At 47.2% G+C, this 24,334-nt stretch overlaps 1 protein-coding gene across 1 annotated transcript in view; it reads left to right on the top strand.

The window, feature by feature from the left end:
• The first annotated feature begins 5,964 nt into the window (after positions 1-5,964).
• The window catches only part of CPLX4 (complexin 4), a 24,605-nt gene continuing 6,235 nt past the window's right edge, over positions 5,965-24,334 (top strand). Inside the window, exons 1-2 of the mRNA XM_015405843.1 lie at positions 5,965-6,131; positions 13,062-13,149. Of these exons, the coding sequence (XP_015261329.1) occupies positions 5,965-6,131; positions 13,062-13,149 (255 nt within the window). The remainder of the gene's footprint in view (positions 6,132-13,061; positions 13,150-24,334) is intronic.

Genomic DNA, 24,334 nt, shown 5'->3' with positions numbered 1-24,334 from the left:
TTGGCCATGGCTGCTGCCTAGTTGGTACTCCTGCCCTTTTGCTGCCTACAGAAGCTTTGTTATCTGGCACATTTTGTTTAACTGGCAGCCCCCATTCCTGATGGATGCTCGTCAACAAAGCTTTTGTTAACATATTCTAGTAAAGTACTAGTAATGGTCTGACATGTGCAAATCATCTTTTTCATATGCCCTCACAAAGAGTTCCGCCATTCGGAAGTCCTCATATGGCAGCCCTAGACAGTAACACTACCACTGGTAGTGGTTTGCCATTGCCTGCCTCTGTATAGCAACCCTGGGCCTTCCTTGGTGGTGTCCCGTCCAAGAACTAAGTAAGGCCAATCCTTCTTAGCTTCCAAGATCTGACAATATCAGGCTAGTCTAGGCCATTCCACAACCATGAAAGAAATGATATGACGTTCTCTTATGTGGAATGTAGACCATCCCTCTAGTTCAGTGGTGGCGAACCTATGGCACGGGTGCCAGAGGTGGCACTCAGAGCCCTCTCTGTGGGCACGTGTGCCATCGCCCCAACCAGGCCCAGACCATCATTAAAGTGTCGAATTCTCTGCCAAATAATTTTAAGTAAATGAAAGCATTTGGGATTGCTTTCCTTACTTTGTTTGGATCATCTTAAGTTAATGTATGGGTTGTTTTTTCTAAAGTAAAACCTCAGTATTCAGGTTAAATTGCCGTGTTGGGTTTTGGGTCGCAGTTAGGGCACTCGGTCTCTAAAAGGTTTGCCATCACTGCTCTAGTTCATCACTGGCTCCAGTGAGTGGCTACACCTTTCCTTAGCTCTGTTAATCGAAGATGCCCGGGAGTGAACTTCAGACCTTATGCCTCCAAACATACCATTGGTTACTGACTCATGCACTCTAATGCACAAGCACGTGGCTATATATTAAAATAAGGTATGAAAAGTGCTTGATTTATCTTGTAAGGCCAATCAATATTATTCCCATTCTACAGATAAGAAACAGAACCCAAGAACAGCAAAACCATATGCTTGCAAGAGCTAAACCAACAGGAACAATTCTCTTCCTCAGATATGATCTGACCCTACAGACCTGTCTTCCCCCACAATTTTAAAGGAAAAACTCCCTGCCACATTCTCCTCATGGTGAAGGCACACGCTCTCTCATCTGCGCGTGCACACCTGACATCAGCACCATGAAGCTGGCTTCTTCCCAAGAAAGCTGGACCAGAATACGGCATGTTGTGTTTCACAAGTGATTTCTAAAACATCTGAATATGCTTAGGAGTTCTTGATTGCCATGTATCTTCTGGTTGTGCAATGCTCTGCAAACAAATCTAATGTTGCAGTGACGGGCAGATAGGATGACGCCGAACACTCCCCCAAGTTTAACTAACTGCATTATTTATTCATGGATGTATTTGTTTAAAGAGTATAAGGGTGTTTGTTCATACAAATATTTGAAACCACTTCCTGATAAGGATACAAAAAATGTAAGACAGAAGATGATGGCTTCGATCCCAGGTATGTCCAACAGGTAGATCGCGATCTGCCAGTATATAGCGGAGGGGTCAGAGGTAGATCACCAGCCCCACTTGGCCTAGAGACAAATTTCCCAACTTGAGAAGATGCAGTGAAGCTGTACACTCCTGTTTCGGTTCAACTTATTTGTGTGAATCTGCGTTTTCCCATCTGAAAATGACAAAGAGTACACAGCATTCCAACGTGACAGATGAACATCTCCAGGATTCCCTGAGACTGGCCCTCAGGCAATATTCACCCTACTTCAAAAAGCTGGTGGATGAAATGCAGGCTCAGACATCTCACTAATGAGCAAGAGCGAAGTTTTAAAGATTGCGCAAGATCAGCTTGGATCAATACTTGACCTACATTTAACACAAATAACTCTGAATAAAAGTTAAAGAAAGTTATTGAGACAGTTAAAGAAAGTTATAACTCAATAAAAAATAAAAAATGTTTGCAGTTCTTTCTGGATCTTCGTCTCTCTGTTTTGTTTTTGCTTATTTTAAAGTAAAGGTAAAGGTCTCCCTTGCTCGAAAGCCAGTCGAATCTGACTCTAGGGTTGCGGTGCTCATCTCCGTTTCAAAGCCGAAGAGCCAGCGCTGTCCGAAGACGTTTCCGTGGTCATGTGGCCGGCATGACTAAACACCAAGGCGCACGGAACGCTGTTACCTTCCCACCGAAGTGGTACCTATTTATCTACTTGCAGTTTCTTGCTTTCGAACTGCTAGGTTGGCAGGAGCTGGAACTAGAGACGGGAGCTCACTCCGTCATGCGGCACACTCGGGTCTCGGACTGCTGAACTACCGATCTTCCACAGCCTGCAGTTCAACGTCTTAACCACTTGAGTCACCAGAACTCCTTTGCTTATTTTGCTTACCAGTAAATGACAGAAGGTGTATTATAATTGGGGGGTGGGTGGGCGGTGGAACCCAACTTTAGTGGGTTAAAATCTAATTTGAAACTAATTTGAAACTTTATTTTCATGGTGGCAGATCACCGGCACTTTTGGCTGGAAAAAATAGATCACTACCTGTTCGAAGTTGGACATGCCTGCCCTAGAGGATTTCCATCTGCAGAGGGGGACTTCCCCACTTCCCTCTGCCAAATGCTGCACCTGGGAGAAAGAGACTTTCCAGAAACAGCTGGTAGGGAGTTAGTGAAAATGCCCCCTTGTGTCCATGGAAATCCTCTGTGGTTGGGATCTAGAGATTCATGAGTGGAGTGGGGCTTGTGAAATATGTCTTGGTTGCCTCCTAGGATCATAGAACCATAGAGCTGGAAGGGACCTCCAGGGTAATCTACTCCAACCCCCTGCATAATGCAGGAAATTCACAAGTACCTCCCCCCAACACACACCCAGTGACCCCTGTTCTATGCCCAGAAGATGAAAAAAACCCTCCAAGATCCCCAACCGACCTGACCTGGAGAAAAATTGCTTCCTGACCCCGAAGTGGTGATCAGCATTTCCCTGGGCGTGTAAGAAAGGGCCACAAGAACTAAGCACTGGTACGTCCCTTCCTGCCCTCCCTCTCATGATCTGCCTAAGATCACAGAATCAGCAGTGCTGTCAGATGCCCATCTAGCCTCTGTTTGAGAACCTCCAAAAAGGAGAGCCCACCACCTCCCGAGGAAGCCTGTTCCACTGAGGAACTGCTCTGTCAGGAAGTTCTTCCTAACGTTTAACACTTTTGATTTAATTTCAACCCATTGCTGGTCCGACCTTCTGGGGCAACAGAAAACAACTCCATACCATCCTCTATAGGACAGCCCTTCAAGGACTTGAAGATGGTTATCATATTTATTTGTTTGTTTATTTAATTCGATTTGTATCCCGCCCTCCCTGCCGAAGCAAGCTCAGGGCGTCTTACATTAAAAGGTTAAAATACATTAAAACAGAGAAGTGTAAACACAATACAATGTCATAAAAACCCCATAAACATAAACCGATCACAAATACAGAAAAGTGCTGGTATCACTTTCCAGTCCTCTCTTCTCCGGGCTAAACATACCCAGCTCCTTCAGCCTTTCCTCATGGGACTTGGTCTCCAGACCCCTCACCATCGTTGGCTGGAGGCACGTTCCTCCTTGCTCCAGCTTCCTGCTCTGCTGTTGCTAAGGTCTGGACAGCCTCTAGGAATTGTATAGGCTGCCGCCAGGGGGCTAGTGAAAAAAGGAAATTTGTAAGACCCTATCCCCCTATTTTCTTATGCAAGCAGAAGTGCTGTTGTAGTCTCACAGGTGGGTGGGTAAGTGGGTGGGTATTGTGTTGGATCCAACCAGTTAAAAACAACATAGTCAAGATAACAGCTGTAATAACAGCATCAGGAGTAACCAGATATAACCCTTCAGCAACCTTAAGGGTAAAATTGATGGATTGGATCCTGCCATACATTTTTGCAAGTGGAAGGGACTTACGTCATTGGAGGGGGACTTCCTTGCCGCTCACTCCTTCCATGTGTGTTGTGTGTGTTTGTGTGTGTGTACAGGGGTCATTTCATAGAAAGAGAGGTGCAGGGGCTCATTAGCATAACTCATTAGCATAACTTATTTGCATATGTCACACCCTATATGTTGTCGAAGGGTTTCACGGCCGGAGTTCATTAGTTGCTGTAGATTTTCTGGGATGTGTGCCTGTGGTCTTGGCATCGTAGGACCTGACGTTTCGCCAGCAGCTGTGACTGGCATCCTCAGAGGAATAAACACAGAAAGACGGAATACTCTCTGTATCAAGGTGAGAAGAAAATGGTAGGCAGTACATTTATATCTACTCCAGAAGGTGGGTACTCCGCCCTACCCTTGCCATGCTGTCCTTCTGTCAAGTCACAGCCAACTTATGGTGACCCTGTAGGGTTTTCAAGACAAGAGATGCTCAGAAGTGGTTTGTCACTGCCTGCCTCTGCATAGTGACCCTGGACTTCAGGGTCAAGAAGCAATTTTTCTCCAGGCCAGTTTGTCTGAGGATGCTGGAGGCTTTTTGTCATCTTCTGGGCATGGAGCAGGGGTCACTGGGGGTGTAGGGGGGAGGTATTTGTGAATGTCCTGCATTGTGCAAGGGGTTGGACTAGATGACCCTGGAGGCCCCTTCCAACTCTATGATTCTATTATTATTTGGTCATCTCCCACCGAAATACTAACCAGGGCCAACCCCGCTTAGCTTCTGAAATTTGATGAGATCGGGTTAGCCTGTGCTATCCAGGTCAGGGCACTCCAACCATTACAGGCCCAAAAGATCATTGACATGCTACTTCTGGGAGACAGAGGATCCCCCAGGAACAATATGAGGGGGAGCTGGAGTTCTGAAGGGGAAGGTGAAAGCTGCCGAAAATTGCTCCCACTAACATTATGAAAATGTACGGCAAGATTCAAGCCATTATTACTTACTAGGGAAACTCTTGTCTTTACGTTAGGAAAGGTGTGTGTGGAGGGAAGACATCAGGGAGGTTCATTTGTGTCTCTGTATGCTTTGTGGCACAGACACACACGGTACTACCCCACTCCCTTCGGGATCCCTGCCAATGAGGGCTAGGGTACACAATATGGAGGGCTACTTCTGCCATTCACCTCTGCTGTATTTTTCCTCATGAAACTGAATGGCCAACCATTCACTTCAGTGGAAGAAATGAATGAGGGCTAAAGTATGAGGCCTTGTTCTTCACGATTTGGCTACCAACCAGGAACTCTTTCTCAGTATAGCTGTGTCCTGGGATCTGCCTCTTGGTCACTGTGACCAAGAGACCAATGACCAATGTTGGGGACAAGATGGTGTTTCCTGTCAAGAGTAGAGCTTTTTTCCAGGACACGTTTGGCCTAATGTCCCACTAGCCAGTCACAAAACTCTTAGAAGTCTGGTCAGAGAAGAATGAAATGAAATCCAGCCCCCAGTGGGATAAAACAACATGAATAGATAAAAGGACTGGTTTAATAAAAGAATCCCATGCCCCTCCCCCCCACACACATCCCACCACAAATCTCTTTCGATCACATCCACCCAACATGATTTGCTGCGTTCCATTTGGCTCCTGTGAACAACTGGGTCCTACCATGTGCATCTAAGTAACTGGATCCACTAGAGAGGCATCCTTTAGGCTTGAAGATCTCAAAAACGAAGAAAATTTTTAGCCTTATTGCAGTAACAAATGTGATTTTTCTTTTAAAATAATGAAAATTGGCTTAAAGTATTAATATAAAAAGTAGGTAGCTGTGTCTAATGATTTTTTTTTCCTCCGGGTAATCTGAACCATCTGCCTCTGGATACTAAGGAGTTCACTGCCTTAATCCAGATTATGGCTGACAACCTGTTTTTGGCATAGCGGTTTCACTAGGGCTGTCCCCTTCAAGATCTGCCCGGGCTATAGAAATTCCATTTGCTGCCTAGATTATACTTTTATTTCGGGGGTTTGCGCTTTGCTGCTGTTGCCTTGTTTCCCCAAAAAAAATTTTTTTGAGAGTTCGAGACACAGAAGAAAATGGCCTTCATAGTGAAAAGTATGTTGAGCAACCAGGTGAAGAATTTGGGGCTTGGTGGTGGGAATGAAGAAAAAACGGAAGAAGCAACCCCTACCGATCCTGCTAAAGCCGCTGGGATGACGCGAGAAGAATACGAGGAATATCAAAAGCAGTTGATAGAGGAGAAGTGAGTATGCATTTCCATGTTCTTGTCATGGAGCTCGTTCATAAATGTCTCACGAGAGAGCGAGACCGAGGGAGATATACAGCTCCATCTCTATGTTATATGTTCTCTGGAAGGCCCATGGATTTTTCATGGCAGGAATTCCAAAGTCAAAGCCTGGAAGATTTATAGAGAGAGTGTGTGGTGCAGTGGTTTGAGTGTCAGACCAGAATCTGGGAGATTCAGGTTCGAATCCCCACCCTGCTATGAAAGCTTGCAGGGTAACTTTGGGCCAGTCATACACTGTCAGCCTAACCTATCTCGAGGTTATTGTGAGGATAAAATGAAGGAGAGGAGATTTATGTAAGCCACTTTGAGTTCCCATTGGGGCAAGAGGTACAATATAAACAAACTAAATAAAACAATATCATATTTCTGTCTCCTTCAGTAAGATTCCTGGTGGGGAGGGGGGAAGCAGATATGGGGCCAGATACATTCTCCAAAACAATATCTCCACAAACATTAATATATTTGATATTTCTCATTATCCTTGCTCCCCATACCTAACTTGTGCTACTGTCCTGAGCAGCCTATGGACTCCAGTGCACTCAGAAGAGTGTAACTCTGTCTGAAACTGCACTGTAATCGAAAAGGTTCTTCTTTGGTGTGTATTGGTTGGGCAGTTTCTTTTAGTTTTATTTTGATAATATTGGGTTTTATTTATTCTAACAAATGCAAGTGGTTACCACGGAGGGTTACCTGAGTGTTCCTCTGAAAATCCCAAGGAAGTGTGCTTAAATTATTCATAGAATTCCCTGTTTTCATTTCAATTAGACAAAAATAGCAAGCGCGGTCTACTAAAATTCTCTTACTTTAAAGGACAGTCCACTGATTAGAGATAAATGCAAATGTCTTTATTCGTCCCAGCTGTTCCTCCATCTTTACGCTTTGAAATATTTAAAAGGAACGAAGGAGAAAGGGGTAGCTAAGCATGATGCATGCATGTATATGTGTGAATGGCAGAATATTCATATCATTTATATCAGTAATCTGCTTGTAGGATTCTAAGCAAAATAAATGGGTTTCAGTTGTATAAGCATTAAAGCAGACCACAATTACAGCAACGACAACAACTGAAATTTCAAATCTCTGGTGCATCATTTCGCTAATGATCAATTACATAATGGTTGTCTAAATCCCCCACATCTAAGATGATTATGGGTGAAAGGTTAATTACATATGGAATTTAAGGTGGAGCAGAGCTATATTTAGGAAGCATTTCTGCAATGCAGCTCTCTAAACATATGGGATCTTTAAATGCAGCATCTTTTGCAATCTATACTTTGGCTTTTTAAAGGAAGGGACCAAGCATCTAGAAAACAAACATACAAAAATTAAACTCCTCCCCCTTGAAAATCTGGACGCTTCTATTGAACAAGGAGAACCATCAGTAATGGTTTTCAGCCAGGTTGCATTAAATGCTCAGTTGCATATCTTAGCATAAAATAGGAGGGCACTCTTTTACAGATTGGTATTAAAATTTATACACATGACAACCTATGGGGGAAAGGAGCAGCAGTTCTATAAATGGGTGACTCTGTTCATCAAGGGAATTGGATGGTCCCCCCCCCCCCAAATCTCAGTTTTACAGCTGAACAACCTGAGGTTCACAGAGGTTGGAAGACTTGTCAAAGGTGACACAGTGAATCACTGGCTTGGGCCGGATTAAACCCTGGGTGACCCTCTTGTTTTCCTTTTAGCCTGAATTGTGTTATACCAAGTCTCTCTCTCTCTCTCTCTCTCTCTCTCTCTCTCTCTCATTGGTCATTTGCACACCTCTGTAATTGACAGATTGGCAGACATGAGATGGCACTGTATAACACACTATCAAATACTACCAATGTAATTTGGTTGTGGAAGTGATACCATCATACAGCTTCGAATGAAAACACCTGTGCTGGTTCCACGGATGGGGATCAGTCATGGTGCTTCCGTTCACTGGAATTAATTAACTACCAGACCCCGAAAGAATTATGGCACTGCTACGGGATATGTGTGTGAGAGAGACCCCAGACACGGTTCCCTGTACCTCAACCACCCCACCCAGACCTCTAGCTTCATTAGAGGCAGATGGAAATGCCCTTATACGCCTTGGCAAGAAGCAGGTCATGAGGTTGTATTATGGGATAGTATTCTGCTGGGGGATTACTGTCTCCAAGAAAGACACTCAGTAGCTCAACTTACAAATGCTGCAGAGTAAAGGACAAGCAATACCGCTACAGGCTGCTGGTGGAGAATTGTATTTTTGAATGCGCCGTTATTTATTTATTTTAAATCAATCCTCAAATCTCCATGTCAATAGAAAATCCACACATCAGGAAGAAAGGATCTTATCCAGCCCTCTCTATGTTGTACTTATTTTCTACTCCTAGAGAGCATTTTAAGAGAGGGGCATTCACAATGTCATTCCTCCTCTGATGTGGTACGGCCCTCTTAACCGTCACAGGACTCTACCACTTTACGCTGCTCCACGGGTAGATCCAGCTGCCTCCACCTCCCTGTGACCCCTATGAAAGCAACAGCTGGAGGGAAGGAGTGTTTCAATTCTCGTTTCGCTGTTCGATGTCAGGGCAGCTGGCCAGATCCCATTACCTCCAGAATTAGTGAGGGATTGGCCTTTTATTTTTTTTGATGCAATCTTAGTTGATGGAGGGGCTGTGGCTCAGTGGCAGAACAGCTGCTTGGCATTCAGAAGGTCCCAGGTTCAATCCCTGGCATCTCCAGTTAAAAGGAATAGGTAGTAACTGACAAGGGCGTAGACTTTCCAATTTTCCGGGGGGGGCTGGGGCTGGGCCGCTGGAGGGAGTGGAGGGGGAGCTGCTTTCAGGCGGCGGCAGCAGCCTCCCACCCCGCGTGGAATGAGACCTTCCCCCGCCCCGCGCTCCTGTTCGCCGTGGGAGGAGGAGGAGGAGGAATCCCGCCGCCTCCCCGTCCCTCCCTGCTTCCTACACGCCTGCAATGGCCGGGGACCGGGCTCATGCAACACCCCCCCCCCCCGACAGAAACCCCGAGCAGTTCCCGGGGGCGGAAAGCCGGGGGCGGGATGCCCACCCTACCCACCCACGTGGATTCAGGCTCCCGACTTCCCGGAGGCGCCGGGGGACGCCTTTGAGCAGCCGGAATAGGCACAGGGAAGGGATCGCGGTCCCTCAGGTCTACGGACGGCGGAATGAAAAGGCTTCTCTTCAAGCCCCGGGGGAGGCTGAGACCCCCCCGGAAAATTTCGGAGGTAGCCCCCGCCCCTGCGCCCCCCTGAACTCTACGCCTATGGTAACTGATGCAAAAGACCTCTGCCCGAGACCCTGAAGAACCACTGCCCATCTGAGTAGACAGTACTGGCTTTGATGGGTCAGGGGTCCGATTCAGTATAAGGCAGCTTCATGTGCTGGCTAAAGACGGGGGTTGAAGCAAAGCCTGGGGTAGAATGGGTCCTCCCTGCCTGAATGTCTTTTGGTAATCCCTTCATCTTGATCCACCGGTCATGGCAGAGAGATATCTTCTGCCATTTACAAATCTCTCTGCACAATAACCTGCCAGGCAGATGTGTGGTTCAATGGCTAGATTCTCCCATTACAGAGTCTGGGACCCCTACCCTTTGTAACAGTCAGACACGATGAGTTGCAGATTTTATTTCATTCTTGAGTGGGGAGTGCCTGATTTGGACACAAGGCCCCATTAGACACGGAGAAAGGGCTTTGGCTATCCCCCTGCACTGTTTTCCTGCACTGTAACAGGACACACACATGAAGCCGCCTTATACTGAATCAGATAATTGGTCCATCAAGGTCACTATTGTCCACTCTGACTGGCAGCGGCTCTCCAGGGTCTCAGGGTCTCACCTACTTCCTGGTCCTTTGAAATGGAGAAGTCAGGGATTGAACCTGAGACCTTCTGCATGCAACACAAAGGCTCTGGTGTAGTGTAGTGGTTAAGTGTGCGGACTCTAATCTGGGAGAACCGGGTTTGATTCCCCACTCCTCCACTTGCACCTGCTGATGTGACCTTGGGTCAGTCACAAGCTCTGGCACAGCTGTCCTTGAAAAAGAGCAGTTTGTGTCAGAGTTCTCTCAGCCCCACCCACCTCACAGGGTGTCTGTTGTGGGGAGGGGAAGTATATATATATATATATATATATATTTATGTATGTAGATCCCTCTGTTGAGTTTGACCCAGAAAGAGTGATTTGCCACCTGCCAGTCAAAGAGCTTTAGTATGTTCCTCCCACCTCAGAACTCTGCCGACTGAGGTAAATTTACCTCACGTGAAGTTCATGGCTGAGCAGGGATCTGAACCCAAATCTCCCACCTCAGTGCTTCATGAAGCACAGATTGATGCTTCAAATTGCAGCTGCATTTTGCCATCTCTGAATGTAAAAGAGAGTCACATAACTTTGCAAACTTGTCATGGCTATTTGTCAGCAGGGATGCTGGCCTCCAGGTGGGGTCTGGGGATACTTCTTCTTCTTCTCTTCCACCGAGCCACAACCCCTCTCCTAAAACATATAGTGTTTTTTTAAAAAAAAATACGTCAAATAACACTCTGCCTCAGACAGTTTAAGGTTGGGAAAACAGCATAAGGAGGAGGCTGAACCCCCTTTTCAAAATATGGAAAGTAGAAATAAGGAGGAGAGGCAAGATTTGCCTGCCTGCTCCGTTTTAGGCGAAAAATAGACCCTAGCATTTAAAACAAATTGGCAGGCACATAAATATATATATATATATATATATTAATGTATGTAGATCCCTCTGTTGAGTTTGACCCAGAAAGAGTGATTTGCCACCTGCCAGTCAAAGAGCTTTAGTATGTTCCTCCCACCTCAGAACTCTGCCGACTGAGGTAAATTTACCTCACGTGAAGTTCATGGCTGAGCAGGGATCTGAACCCAAATCTCCCACCTCAGTGCTTCATGAAGCACAGATTGATGCTTCAAATTGCAGCTGCATTTTGCCATCTCTGAATGTAAAAGAGAGTCACATAACTTTGCAAACTTGTCATGGCTATTTGTCAGCAGGGATGCTGGCCTCCAGGTGGGGTCTGGGGATACCCCAGAATTACAGCTCGTCTCCAGACTACAGGGATCACTTCCTCAGAATACAGAGATCAGGAGAAAATGGATGCTTTGGAGGGTGGGCTCTATGGCATTGTATCCCACTGAAGTCCCTGTCCTCCCCAGGCTCCATCCCCAAATCTCCAGGAGTTTCCCAACCTGGATCTGGAGACCCTATACCCCCTGTCCCCTGCTGGTGGCCATGGGAGACCTGGAAACCCTACTTTGTCAGGGTCTTCTTGTGGCCTATCACAGCTGTCCAGCTTACATCCACTGTGAGCCCTGGAGGGTTTGGAGACATGTAAGGTAAAGGTAAAGGTCCCCTTGCTCGAAAGCCAGTCACGTCCGACTCTAGGGTTGCGGTGCTCACCTCTGTTTCAAAGCCGAAGAGCCAGCGCTGTCCGAAGAGGTTTCCGTGGTCATGTGGCCGGCATGAGTAAACACCAAGGCGTACGGAACGCTGTTACCTTCCCACCGAAGTGGTACCTATTTATCTACTTGCAATTTCTTGCTTTCGAACTGCTAGGTTGGCAGGAGCTGGAACTAGAGATGGGAGCTCACTCCATCATGCGGCAACTCGGGTCTTGAACTGCTGAACTACTGACCTTCCACAGCCTGCAGTTCAGTGTCTTAACCACTTGAGCCATCACAGAGACATGTCCCTAACTATTTATTTGTATTTGTCTCACAGTGTGTGATTTGACCCTCCTCCCCAACTACATTTGCCAGCATGGTACAATGGTTAGAGCAATTTATTTATTTATTTATTTTATTAATTTGATTTATTAGTTGCTGTAGATTTTCCGGGATGTGTGGCTGTGGTCTTGGCATTGTAGAACCTGACGTTTCTCCAGTAACTGTGACTGGCATCCTCAGAGGTATAAACACAGAAAAATATAATACTCTCTGTGTCAAGGTGAGAAGAAAATGGTAGGCAGTAAATTTAGTAAAAGTAACCATTTTCTTCTCACCTGACACAGAGAGTATTCCATCTTTCTGTGTTTATACCTCTGAGGATGCCAGTCACAGTTACTGGAGAAACGTCAGGTTCTACAATGCCAAGATCATGGCCACACATCCCGGAAAATCTACAGCAACTAATGAACTCCGGCCGTGAAAGCCTTCGACTACATAATTTGATTTATATCCCACCCTTCTTGTCTAGCAGGCTCAGGGCGGCTTACAGTAGGTTAAAATACATTAAAACACAGACACATTGAAGCAATGCAATAACGTAGTATGCCATTTGCCCAGAGGCACTTCCAGGCAATGAATTCAGGTCTAAGAGACCCAGGTTCAAATCCCCCCTCTGCCATGGAAGCTTACTAGATAACCTTGGGCCACACACTCTCTCTCAGCTTGAACCAGAGCCAGTTTGGTGTAGTGGTTAAGAGCAGCGGACTCTAATCTGGAGAACTGAGTTTGATTCCCCACTCTTCCACATGAAGCCAGATGGATGACCTTGGGTCAGTCACAATTCTCTCAGAACTCTCTCAGCCCCACCTTCCTTATAGAGTGTCTGTTGTGGGAAGAGGAAGGGAAGGTGTTTGTAAGCCGCTCTGAGATTCCTTTCCTTAGTGAAAAGTGGGGTATAAAAACCGGCTCTTCTTCTAAAACCACACAGAAAGCTTTAGCTATGGGCAGTATAGAAATTTGATAAATAATAATAATACTAGGGTTTGTTGTTCTGAGGGTAAAATAGATGGGAGGGATGGTGTTGGGGAGAAGAACAGGGTGTGTGTGTGTGTATGCTGAAGTAAATACACTACTCTGCCTCTCAGGCTGCCAAGCACAATACAGACATTATGAAAAGAAAACATTCAATTATGAAACATTTCTGCTTTCAGAATGGAGAGAGATGCTGCGTTTACCCAAAAAAAGGCCGGGAGAGCTGTTGTGAGGGTTCACTTGAGAGAAAAGTACCGGCTACCCAAGGTAAGGTCAAACATTATAATGATTATTATGTTTGTTTTGCAATGTATTATTTGTCCCTCTTCTCAAATCACAGCTGTTCTGTTTGAACAGGTATCTTGCTGCACCTTAAAGACTTAAGAATATTTTATTTCAGAATAAATTTTCACCCACTTCTTGAGATGCTAAGAAATTCTATGGACTTGCAACAAAAGGAAAGGGGTATGTGGGGGGGGGGGGAATACCAAGATTTTTCAAATGTTGAATGTAAAACTAAATAGCTAGATGTTTTGTTGAATGATTTTTGTTTTATGTCTCACATTAGCCCAAACTCAAACCTTTCTGTCCCCGGAGAGCTCACAGTCTTAATAATTACATAGTTTATGAGGTAAAGGAATCCAACTGAAAGTTAAGAACTGGAAGAGGGAACACTGAAGCTACCTGGAAATCTGATGTTGGGGGGGGGGGTTTGGGGGGGGAATAAAGCTTAAAGCTTTGTATATCTTTAAATCACTTCATATGGCTAGACCAATGCTTAGCATGACAAGACACTTCAGCTCGCTGCCTCGACAGAGCTAAAGCTTACATATTAGAGGGCAGAGCTGGACTTCAATTCCAAGTAGAGAGGGAGAGGGTGGGTTACTTTCCGTCTTTATTTGGGACTCTATCAACCAGTTCCAAGGCCCTGAACAAACTGGAAATTGTATGTCATGTTTCCCCACACACACACACAATGCAGCAAGGGGTGTGATTTAACAGAGGAGATGGGCATGGGAGGAGAGGGGCTCTTGAACTCACCCCTCATATGACTTTCCTGTTTGAGCCACCCTCAGCTGTTTTTCACCCATTCTGGAGGGGGGGGGATGATATCAATATTGTTTACCCAGCAAGGGTATGGAACTGGGCATGGAACAGGGGGTCACTGGAGGTATGGAGGGGGAGGTATTTATGAATTTCCTGCATTGTGCAGGGGGTTGGACTAGATGACCCTGGAGGTCCCTTCCAACTCTATGATTCAAATGGAGGGGAAGTTAAGGAAACGCACAAGGAGAAAGAGTTAAATCACCCCTTTCATGCCCATCTCCCTCTTTCAATGGCAGTTCCCACAATTGCAACACATATATATATACACGAGGGGGACCTGTGAGACTGACGGTAGAGGGGAAATCCCATCCTCCTTCCTCACCTGCTTGCTTACCCAACCAATCAAGCACTTGCCCATCAGCCTGCCCCACTGGCTCACATGGCAGAGGAGTGGACCACGGAGGGGGGGGGGATAGTCCTGCTCTTCCTCCCCTACACCTGCCAGCCTGCTGTGCTACTGCCTCAGCAGTCAAGGGGGTTGAAGGTGGCAGTGGCTCCCAATCCTCCCCCCCCACCCCTCTTCCCAGTGCTGCCTGGGAACCAGGGGAGGGACAGCTGTTCCCCCTCTGCCTGCTTCTCCTCCCTGTTCCCCTCCAGGGGTAACACAAGGTGGCCACGATGGGGGGCAGTGGCTCCCACTCCTCCTTCCCTCTCCTCTTTCTTGCTTGCCAGCGTGCTGCGATGCCTGTCTCAGTGGCTGAGGGAGGGATGGGCAACAGCAGCTGCCCCCAAATGCAAGCTCAAGGGGAGGGGGGAATCTCGCTTGCCTGTCCCCTCCCCTGGTCTGCCTGCCTGCCTTTCCCTTCGCCGACTGTCTGTCCTCCTCCCCACCGCCCTGCAGGGAGCAGGCCGGCCTGGGCAGTGGTGACTCCTGCAATCCCCTCCTATGTGGCTCGAGTGCTGGTGGTGCCTCATCCTCTGAAGTCTCCTGAGAAGGGTGGAGATCGGTTGTTTGCACTCATGCATGCTCGCAGGGGGCATCTCATTTCCCCCTCCCCCACTCTTTTCCTCCTCCTGGCAGCCCCTATCACCTCTACCCCTTTCTTGCTTCCTTCTCCCCTTCCCACCCACCAGCCAAACTGAAAAGTACACACACGGAGAGTGATTTCAGCAAAGCGTATTTTATTCAATCAGGAACAAGACGACTTTGGCCGGCTCGCAGGCCGGCTTATATCCCCTGAGAAACCGCCACCCAAAACACACCCCTAATTCCCTATAGGTTATTTACAGTAGCCGAGAGTCCCATAGGCTCTTGGCCGGGAACCCAGCCCCCTGATTGGAGTGGGCTAGGATCCGCATAGTCCATTGTTTCTTGGAGCGAAGCTCGACGTTTGTCTCTGGACTTGTCTGGACTGGATACATTACACAAACCTACCTTTATCTGTCCCCTGTCTTCAGATTTCCCTCCTTCCCTCCCCCCAGCAGCCTCTCCTTGGAAAAACTCTGTGCGGTGCCGACTTCTAGGCTTGGCCCAGTTGTGCAGAGGGGGGAACCCACAAGGACTTGTAGAGGGCACTTCTCTGCCTCCTGTACACTCCCTCCCACACCATTTCCTCTTTCATACCTTTACCTTTTTTAACTTTCCCTCTCTCCTTCCCAACCACCGCCAACCTACTTTTTATCTTGTCAGGGATGCTCTCGGCTGATCCTGCATTCAGCAGGGGTTGGACTAGATGGCCCGTATGGCCCCTTCCAGCTCTGTGATTCTATGATTCTTTGATTTTATTTGCCATCCATCTTCATTTATATGTATTATTTACTTCATTTATACCCTACTTTTCTCCTCAGTGGATACCCAAAGCTGCTTATATCATTCTCTTCTCCATTGTATTTTCATAACAACCCTGATAGGTAAGTTAGGTTGAGAATGTCAACAGGCCCCAAATCACCTAGTGAGCTTTCACAGCAGAGTGGTGATTTGACCTTAGTCTCCCAGACTCTAATCTGAAACTCTGACTACTCCACTCCGCCCCCTGCCACACGGCAGGGGAAAAGCCCTTTAAAGCGCGGCTGTTAAAAGCCGCGCCAACGTTGATACGGCTCGGCGGGACCCCACGGATCCCCCGGCCGAGCCGCCTTTTCTCCCCGGCGCGATCAAACGCCGGAGAGAAAAGACGGCTCTAACCGGGAGCCAGCCGATCTGCGCATGTCGGAGCATGCGCAGTTCGGCTCCGGCCCGGGCTTGAGCCGGCGTAAGGGAGCGCCGGCGATCAGACGCCCGGGAAGAAGCGCCTCTTCTGTTTGAACCACCGAGGTAGGTGGTTCAGTTTGAGGCACTTTTTCCCGGGAAAGGGCCAGTTCGGGGACGGTATCACGGCGCTTTACAGGTGTTGTGGTGTGATCGCGCCGGTTTGACCCGCCCCCGAACTGTCCCGCTCCCGGGCCAAATCGCCTTGTGTGAACGGGGCCTACATTGGCTTTCATGGAGTGGCTGCTGTTGAACAGTAGTAAGCAGCCATTCCTGGGTCAGTCATACCAATCAGGTGGTAGCAAGTCAGTTGCTCCCGGGCTTGGCCTCAATGAGTCCTCCCTCAAAGGCCAAAACAGCCCTGCAAAGGGTTCTGCCCCTTCCCCTTGCCTTTTGCTGTAAGAAACCAAGGCTTGAAGGTTTGAAATACTGTTGTGGTTACCTAGCAACGGCCACAGGGCATTCATTTCGTAAAGCTACAGGTACCCGGTCTAATAATTTGAGGGATTAACTCTCCATGTTTGTAAGGTTTCCGATTTATTTATTTATTGCAAATCTGGGGTGTTTTTCAGGTTTGTAGAAAGATCTGTCTTGTCTGTTCATGGCTTCAGTATCTGGATTTAAGTATCCACAGATTTTGTCATGTTGAGTATTAGGTATATTGATGATGAGCAGGTGCATAAATAAATGTGAGGATTCATTTGCAGTTTGGCTGTCAGCAAGATGTGTGAAACAAGGAACACTTACTTGGTCATCCTAAGAGTCTACTTAGCATGAGCCAGAGACATTTAAAGAACAGCTTAGCCTCCTCACTTGAAGTACTAGCTTGCTTTTGAGGCCCAGGGTGAACCTCCAAAGCCGCCTGCCTGAGGATGAGAGGGCAAGGGAACACCTAGGCTAACTTTGGCATGGATCTGAGTTCACAAAACATCAGCAGGCATTTCCCAGGTCTTTTGCAGCAGTGTGGCTAATCTGTTGACAGTTGAACACAACAGGAATTAACTCTCATAGGCCCCTGCCACACGCAGGGGAAAAGGCGCGGCTTTTAAAAGCCGCGCCAATGTTGACACGGCGCGGCGGGATCTCACGGATCTCCCGGCCGCGCCGCCGTTTCTCCCCGGCGCGATCAAACGCCGGGGAGAAAACACGCCCTACTCGGGGGCCGGCCGAACTGCGCATGTCCGGGCATGCGCAGTTCGGCTCCGGGCTGGGGTTGAGCCGGCGCAAGGAAGCGCCGGCTATCACACGCCCGGCTTGAAGCGCCCCAACGAGTTGAACCACCCAAGGTAGGTGGTTCAGTTTGGGGCGGGTCAGGGCGGATTTGGGCCAGTTCGGGCACGGAAGCAGGACGCTTCCCAGATGTTCTGGTGTGATCGCGCTGCTTTGATCCGCACCCGAACTGGCCCGCAACTGGCCCAAATCCCCTCGTGTGAACGGGACCATAGTCTCTTATACCCAAACATTGCTGGAGAATTTGAGTTGAATGGGAGCCGCAGTTATGTGGGCAAAATTCACGGGGATTGTTCCCACACCTCAGATTCTGCCCTGAGAACAGGAAGAGTCTGGATGTACAATAAGACATGGAATGCAAATATGTTTGCTGTGAGAGTATGCAAAGACACACATAACAATTCCACCACACATGTAAAGGCTGTTTTGAAATGGAGCTCTTTCAGAGCATTTCAGTGGGGCTTTCCAGAGGTTGCTGTGTTTACTTCTGGGTTCCTCAACCTTGCTGAGCTTGTGGGCAATATTCCCTCTAAGCTGAGTTAGTGTGAGCTAGCTCAGTTTTTTAGCTTCCGGCTCACACATTTTTGTCTTAGTTCAGCAAGGATGGCTCCAAAGCAAACTAATTTATGCAGTAGCCAAATCACTCGCTCACAACTTAAACGCCAGTAGCTTAGAAAGTAGAATTTTTGCTCACAAGACTCCACAGCTTAGAGAGAGCGTTGCTTGTGGGCACTTTAGAATGTTGAGAACAGGTAGTGGGCCCCCCCTTCAAAATGGCTGTCATGTTGGAGGCTTGGCCAACCACAAAATGGCTGCCACGGGAACAGGAGCCAATCACAAAATATAAGGAGGTTCCAAGCCAAGCACTAACTATGATGGAGACAGCTGCTGGGCTCTTCAGAAATACTTTCTGCTCCAGTGAGGTGGAGGAAAGCTGCAGATGGCTCTTTGTTTTGGAGAGGAAGAATGTGAGCACCAGGAAACACATTACCGTGTGCCATGTCACCTATAAGAACCATGTTGGAGGTCACTGATACCTAGCAAGGGTTCCACAAGGGGTACTGCCTACGGCTGCCCCCCTTGCCACTGCTGCCCGCCAGTGAACACCTCCGCCCCTCACTTACTTCCTCTCTCCAAGTTCATTTTTAAAGACGCAGCACCTTCTTTAAGCTTCTTCATTGACAACTGGGGGGCAGACAACATCCCTTTGGCATCTGGCTTCTGTCTTGGGTTTTCCGAGGGCTGGTCCTTGCTTTAGGTCTTTGCTTTGCATCCATAAGGGATAGAAACATTAGGTGGGGCTATAGCTCAGGGACAGGAGCATCTGCTTTGCATTTCAAGGTCCTGGCAGAGGTCATTTCGGGGGGGGACGCAGGGGAACGCAGTTCCCCCGGGTGAGGTGCAGGGGGGCGGGGCACATGATGAAGACCGGTCCCCTGCTTCCGGCCGCCCTGCTTCCAGCCCTCATTCAGCCAGGAGGAGGCAGGAGAAGAGGGAGGGTAAGTTGCTTCCTCCCCGCCTCTCCCCACCCCTGCCTGCCTGGGGCCAAGAAGGGCCTTGGCGGGGCTTCCTCGCACTCCCGCTGGCCTTGCAGGTCCACCGCCGGGCCCCTGATGTCAGGGGGTGTGGCATATGCTAATGAGTTATGCTAATGAGTTCCCCTAGCTCTTTTTCTACGAAATGACCCCTGGGTCCTGGGTTCAGTCCCCGGCATCTCCAGTGAAAATGATCAGGTAGCTGGTGCTGTGAACACCCTTTTCTCTGCCTGGGACCCTGCAGAGCCACTGCCAGTATGAGCAGACAGTACTGAACTTGATAGACCAGTGGTCTGACCCTGTATAAGGCATCTTCTTGTGTATGTTCATGCTTTAGAAGAAAAAAAAAAGCACCAGAGTTGACATTTTGCATCAGGGTAAATCTTGTGGCCTTATTCTGCATCAATGCAAATCGTGTGACCTTGTTCTGAAGTTGTGCAAACAGGAAAATATGCACAGATCTGGTTGCGGCTGATAATATCGTGTCCATTTAGACCTCTTGTCTCCTGCCATAATGATCAATGAGATCATCAGATTGCAAGAAGAAGACACACCAGCTCCAATAAATAACAAATCAAGCTTTTAATCAGTAAAGGTATTCCTATATGAGCAGTCTCAGCAGTTAGCTACTGAAATCCCCCCCAACAGTTTTCTTTGTCTTTTTTGCTTTTAAACTGAGTTAGGTATTTATCGGAAGTGATGGCCCCATGACACTTTCGGAAGTCTCTCTGCAGCCTGATAGATTCTGTATAAATTAAGCTGCAGTAATGAAATTATTGATCCACAGGGAGTTCAACACATTGGGAAATGTCCTCATGTAACCAATTATGTAATCCCCAGGGAACTTCATTCATGATTGCTTCGAGTCACAATCACTGAGGCTGTGGAACAGCAGGGAAAAAAGAGTTAACCTTAGGTCTATGGGCAAGCACCTTATTAAGATTCAACTTAAAGAAAAGTTAACTGGAAAATCTTCCCAGGAGCTGTCCAGTCTTATAATGTCCACTTTTTCAAAAACTCTGGTTTAGGAACAGTTTTTCTCAGAGTGTGGGGAGGGGTTGTGTTAAACCTTTGGCATCTTATTTCTGCTGCAAAAAAACAAATGTACTATAGATTGAAAAGGAATCATGGAGAAGTAAAATGCCCGACACAGGCTGGGAGAGGTGTCTGTTTAAGAGAAGCTCACGAGAATTTATTTGAAACATTTCTAAATCAGAAGTTTCAGTTGTTCAATTAACAGACTAAAAAGCCTACTGCAGGTGATTAATAAACAAGCTGAATTATGAGTTCACTCTCTAAATACTCTTTATGATTATAAATCCAACGCGGGCTGCTTGCAGACATAATAATTAACCATGGTTGGTGTACTGTACTTTGTGCAATGCTTCAGATGTCATGATAGGGGAAAAGCCCTGCAACACTGCAACAAGGTAATGGATTATTTCAAAATGCTCTCCAACTCTAAAAAGCAACAGCCTATCCTATCCTGATTTCCCATTGTTTAAGATGTGTAAAGAGTTAGGGGTCAGAGGAGTGTGTGTTATCACCTTTTCTTTTAATCTTTACTCTGTCTGATGTGTTTACAGGTCCTGTGCATACTTTTTATTTTCTTATTAAATTTAATATTTGAAATGCTGCAAGTCTGTCTCTGTGACTCATTCAGTCATGCTTATAAAGGAATGGGGGGGACAGGGGGGAGGACAGCAGTTGATCCCCGCATCCCGAAAGTGCTCAAGTGAGTGTGCTAGTCCCTGCAGTAGCTAGCATATGTGAAGCAGGAGACAACAAATCCTGGTTTCATAAACTAACCATAATTAAAATGAACAATAGCTTTGTGTTTTCTCTGAACTGGGATCTTCTGCACCTCTCAGTGAGGAGGCCATTTGCCACATCCTACTGTTTCCATGGCCAGGGGGGTGCAAAGGGCGTGCTACCAAATAAACTGCAGTTTGTGAATTCAGATGCCATAGTTTGGTGTAATGGCTAGACTGGTCAGACTAGGATCTGGGAGTCCTGATGTAAAATTCCCACACTGCCTTGAAGCTCACTATGTAATGCTAGGCCAATCCCCCTGCCTTAGTCTGATCCACCTCAGAGGGTTGTTGTGAGGATAGAAACAAGGAACGAAGATCCATTTATGCCACCTGGAGCTTCTTGGAGGAAGGATGGGATAAAAATGCACCCAAAGACCAACAACAAAGCACAATTAGACTGACAATTAGGTAATAAACCACAATTAGTACAAATCATTCTTCACCCTAGTTTCAGACCCTGATTTATTGGGTCACCTACATTCAGACATCAACCAGGGCAGCCAGAATTACTGCATGTTCAGACCTATTTATAACATGTTTTCTGAACATTTTCCCTTGTATATCTACAATTAAAAGGGCTAGAAACTTTTTTTTTTAAAGCTGGGTGTTCAGAGGAACTAGCAGATCATGGCCATGGGTAGTTGTTACATTATAACACTACAGTGATCTAGCAATTACTAATTTTTAAGCCCTCAAAAAGCTCTTGGCAGAGGCACAGCAAATACTACTGATTGGATTGGACCTCCAACAATGTGCTCCTCACAATCCAAACAGCATGTAAAGGTATTTTGACTGTGATTCTTCCAAAAAGATTGTATCAAACCGTAAAGATTGCAGCAAAGTGGGAGGAGAGCCTGAAAAGTGGGCAATTAGGGGATGACATCTTGTGCATACTTCAAAAAACAAAACAAAACCCTGCTCCAGTTTAGATGCCAAATTGCAGCAAAACATCTGTGTGGAAGTAACCCATATTTGATTGTCCTGAACTATTCCAGAAGGCAGACTATAGAAAGAAAGCAATACAGAATGCTAAACAAAACCTAAGCAGCTTAAAATCATTGCAAGTCACAGAATGGCAGCCCTTCAAATAAATAGCGGCAATATGTAAACAGTCCACCCAGTGCAAGTATTTATGCTGTTCTGATGTGTTATGCCCATGACAAATCGTGAAAGGGAACCCACCTGTGGAACTTTGGCATGGGGCCTGGAGGAGGCAGAATTTATCAGGGAGACTGAGAAGGCACCAAGGTGGACAGAGGGACACCGATAGAAGGGGAAGGGAGTCATACCAGCAAGATCCAGGAAGCAGGAACACATGAAGCTGCCTTACACTGAATCAGACCATCATCATATTGTCTATTCAAACTGGCAGTGGCTCTCCAGGGTCTCCTTTTAACTGGAGATGCCACGGATTGAACCTGGGACTTTCTGCACGCTAGGCAGATGCTCTACCACTGAGCCACAGCCTCAGTGAGCTACAGAGTGAAGATGTAGTGGTTAAGAAGAAGAAGAAGAAGAGATTGGATTTATACCCTGCCCTTCACTTGGAGTCTCAGAGCGGCTTACAAACTCCTTTCCCTTTCCCTCCCCACAACAGACACCCTGTGAGGTGGGTGGGGCTGAGAGAGCTCTGACAGAAACAGCTCTTTTTCAAGGACAGCTGTGCCAGAGCTTGTGACTGACCCAAGGTCACATCAGCAGGTGCAAGTGGAGGAGTAGGGAATCAAACCCGGTTCTCCCAGATTAGAGTCTGCACACTTAACCACTACACCAAACTGGCTCTAAGAGAGGCGGACTCTAATCTGGAGAACTGGGTATGACTCTCCACTCCTCATGCAGCCAACTTGGGTCAGTCACAGCTCTCTCAGAACTCTCTCAGCCTGCCACATCTATCTGACAGGGTGCCTGTTTTGGGGAGAGGAAGGGAAGGAGATTGTAAACCACTCTGAGACTTCGAGTGAAGGGTAGGGTATGAAACCAACTCTTCTCCTTCTCCTCCTCCTCTTCCTCTTCCTCCTCCTCCCCCGTGTCAACCTGCTACCTTCACAGAAGAGGGGAATCTTTGGTCGGGAGTGTAATAGTTGTCCATCAGGCACCAACCCAGCAACTGTTTCTAGCTCCTTGGAAGAAGGATTGGGTACAAAGGAGAGACATAAAGACATCTGGGATGGTCTAAAGTGCTAGAGTGCTCTCTGGTTAAAATAGGTGCAAGAAGATGCAGTTAAGAGGCCCCAGGTTTTTGGTGCAAGCCTTAAAGCTCCAGTGTATTTGGGGCAGACTTCCATGACAAAACATGTCCTTAATGAACCTTAATCCTATTAATGGGATTGTCAGTGCAGATTTGTCATTGAAAAGATGTTTTCATCCATGAGTCCTGGCTTCTCACAGGTCAAACTGTTTCACTGGAACTCAGTGCTGCATCAAAGGCCATGACGGTCACATGCGATTTGATAGAGACGGCAACTGTCTCTGTCGAATGGTTGAACATGTCCACATGGCTAATAGGTTGGGGGGTGCAGGTGGCTCCAGTGTGCATCTAGCCTCTGCAGTTCACATGTACTTATGGCTTCATCTTCTCTGGACCCCCTTTGTACTTAACCCTCCACACCGCGGTCATTGGTGGCGACACAGCCAGCACTGAACCGAAGGAGTTGCACTTTTATCCAGAAAGATGTACTTGTTTCTCAAGATAGATCCAGTTGGTCAGCCTTGTTAGTCTGAAGCAGTAGAACAAATTTAGAGTCCAGTGGCACTAAAACCAACAAAGGTTTATTCAAGGTGTGAGCTTTCGTGTGCAAGGCACACTTTTTCAAACACATAGGAATGGTAGATGAGGTTCCAAACTTATAGACAGGGATTTAACAGGAAATTAACATGTAACATGATGGTGTTTAAGTTATGCAAAGTGAAAAACTAAATAACAAGTTAAGGTTATAAGATCAACAGTTGTAAAGCAATAAATATGTCAAAAGAGCAGATAACTGTCTAAAGGTGTTTTTTTCTAATTGTGGGAAGTAACGGAATCTTAATTATCTCCAGTCAGGCATGGAGGACACTTAACAGTTTATTTTAAACTGGATGTAATGTTGTCAGCAGACATCCATTCAGTATTCTAATATCTATATATCTAATAGCGAAGGCGCCCCCTGCGTGCGGATATCTAAATCTGCACATCGGGGGCACCTGGGGGGCAGGGAGATTTTCCTGCACACTTGGGGCAGTCCCCAGGTGTGCACAAAAATCTAAAAGGTTGAAAAAATATAGGGGGGATATTTAAATCCCCCCAAAAGTAAAAGAGCATTTCCTGCGCATGCGCAGGGACACTCTGGGAACCCTGCGGTGGGCCGGCGGCTGGAAGCCGCTTAGGCCTCACCGCCAGAGCCGAGGCAGGGGGAGAGGAGGAGGAGACCGGCTGCCGGAGCCGGAGGTGAAGGGAAGGAGATGGGGGGGGAGAGATTGGCGGGGCCTGAGTGGCTGGAAGCCACTCAGGCGGTGCCACCGGAGCCGGGGGGGGACCGGTGGAGGGTGAAGGAGGCGAGGGGGGGAGATATTAGCGGGGCCGGCCGGAGCTGAGGGGG

The sequence above is a fragment of the Gekko japonicus genome, unplaced genomic scaffold, assembly GCF_001447785.1.
Source record: "Gekko japonicus isolate JY-2015 unplaced genomic scaffold, Gekko_japonicus_V1.1 scaffold201, whole genome shotgun sequence".
Lineage (NCBI taxonomy): Eukaryota > Metazoa > Chordata > Lepidosauria > Squamata > Gekkonidae > Gekko > Gekko japonicus.
Note: the sequence above shows the minus strand (reverse complement) of the source record. Positions and strands in the feature narration are given on the sequence as shown.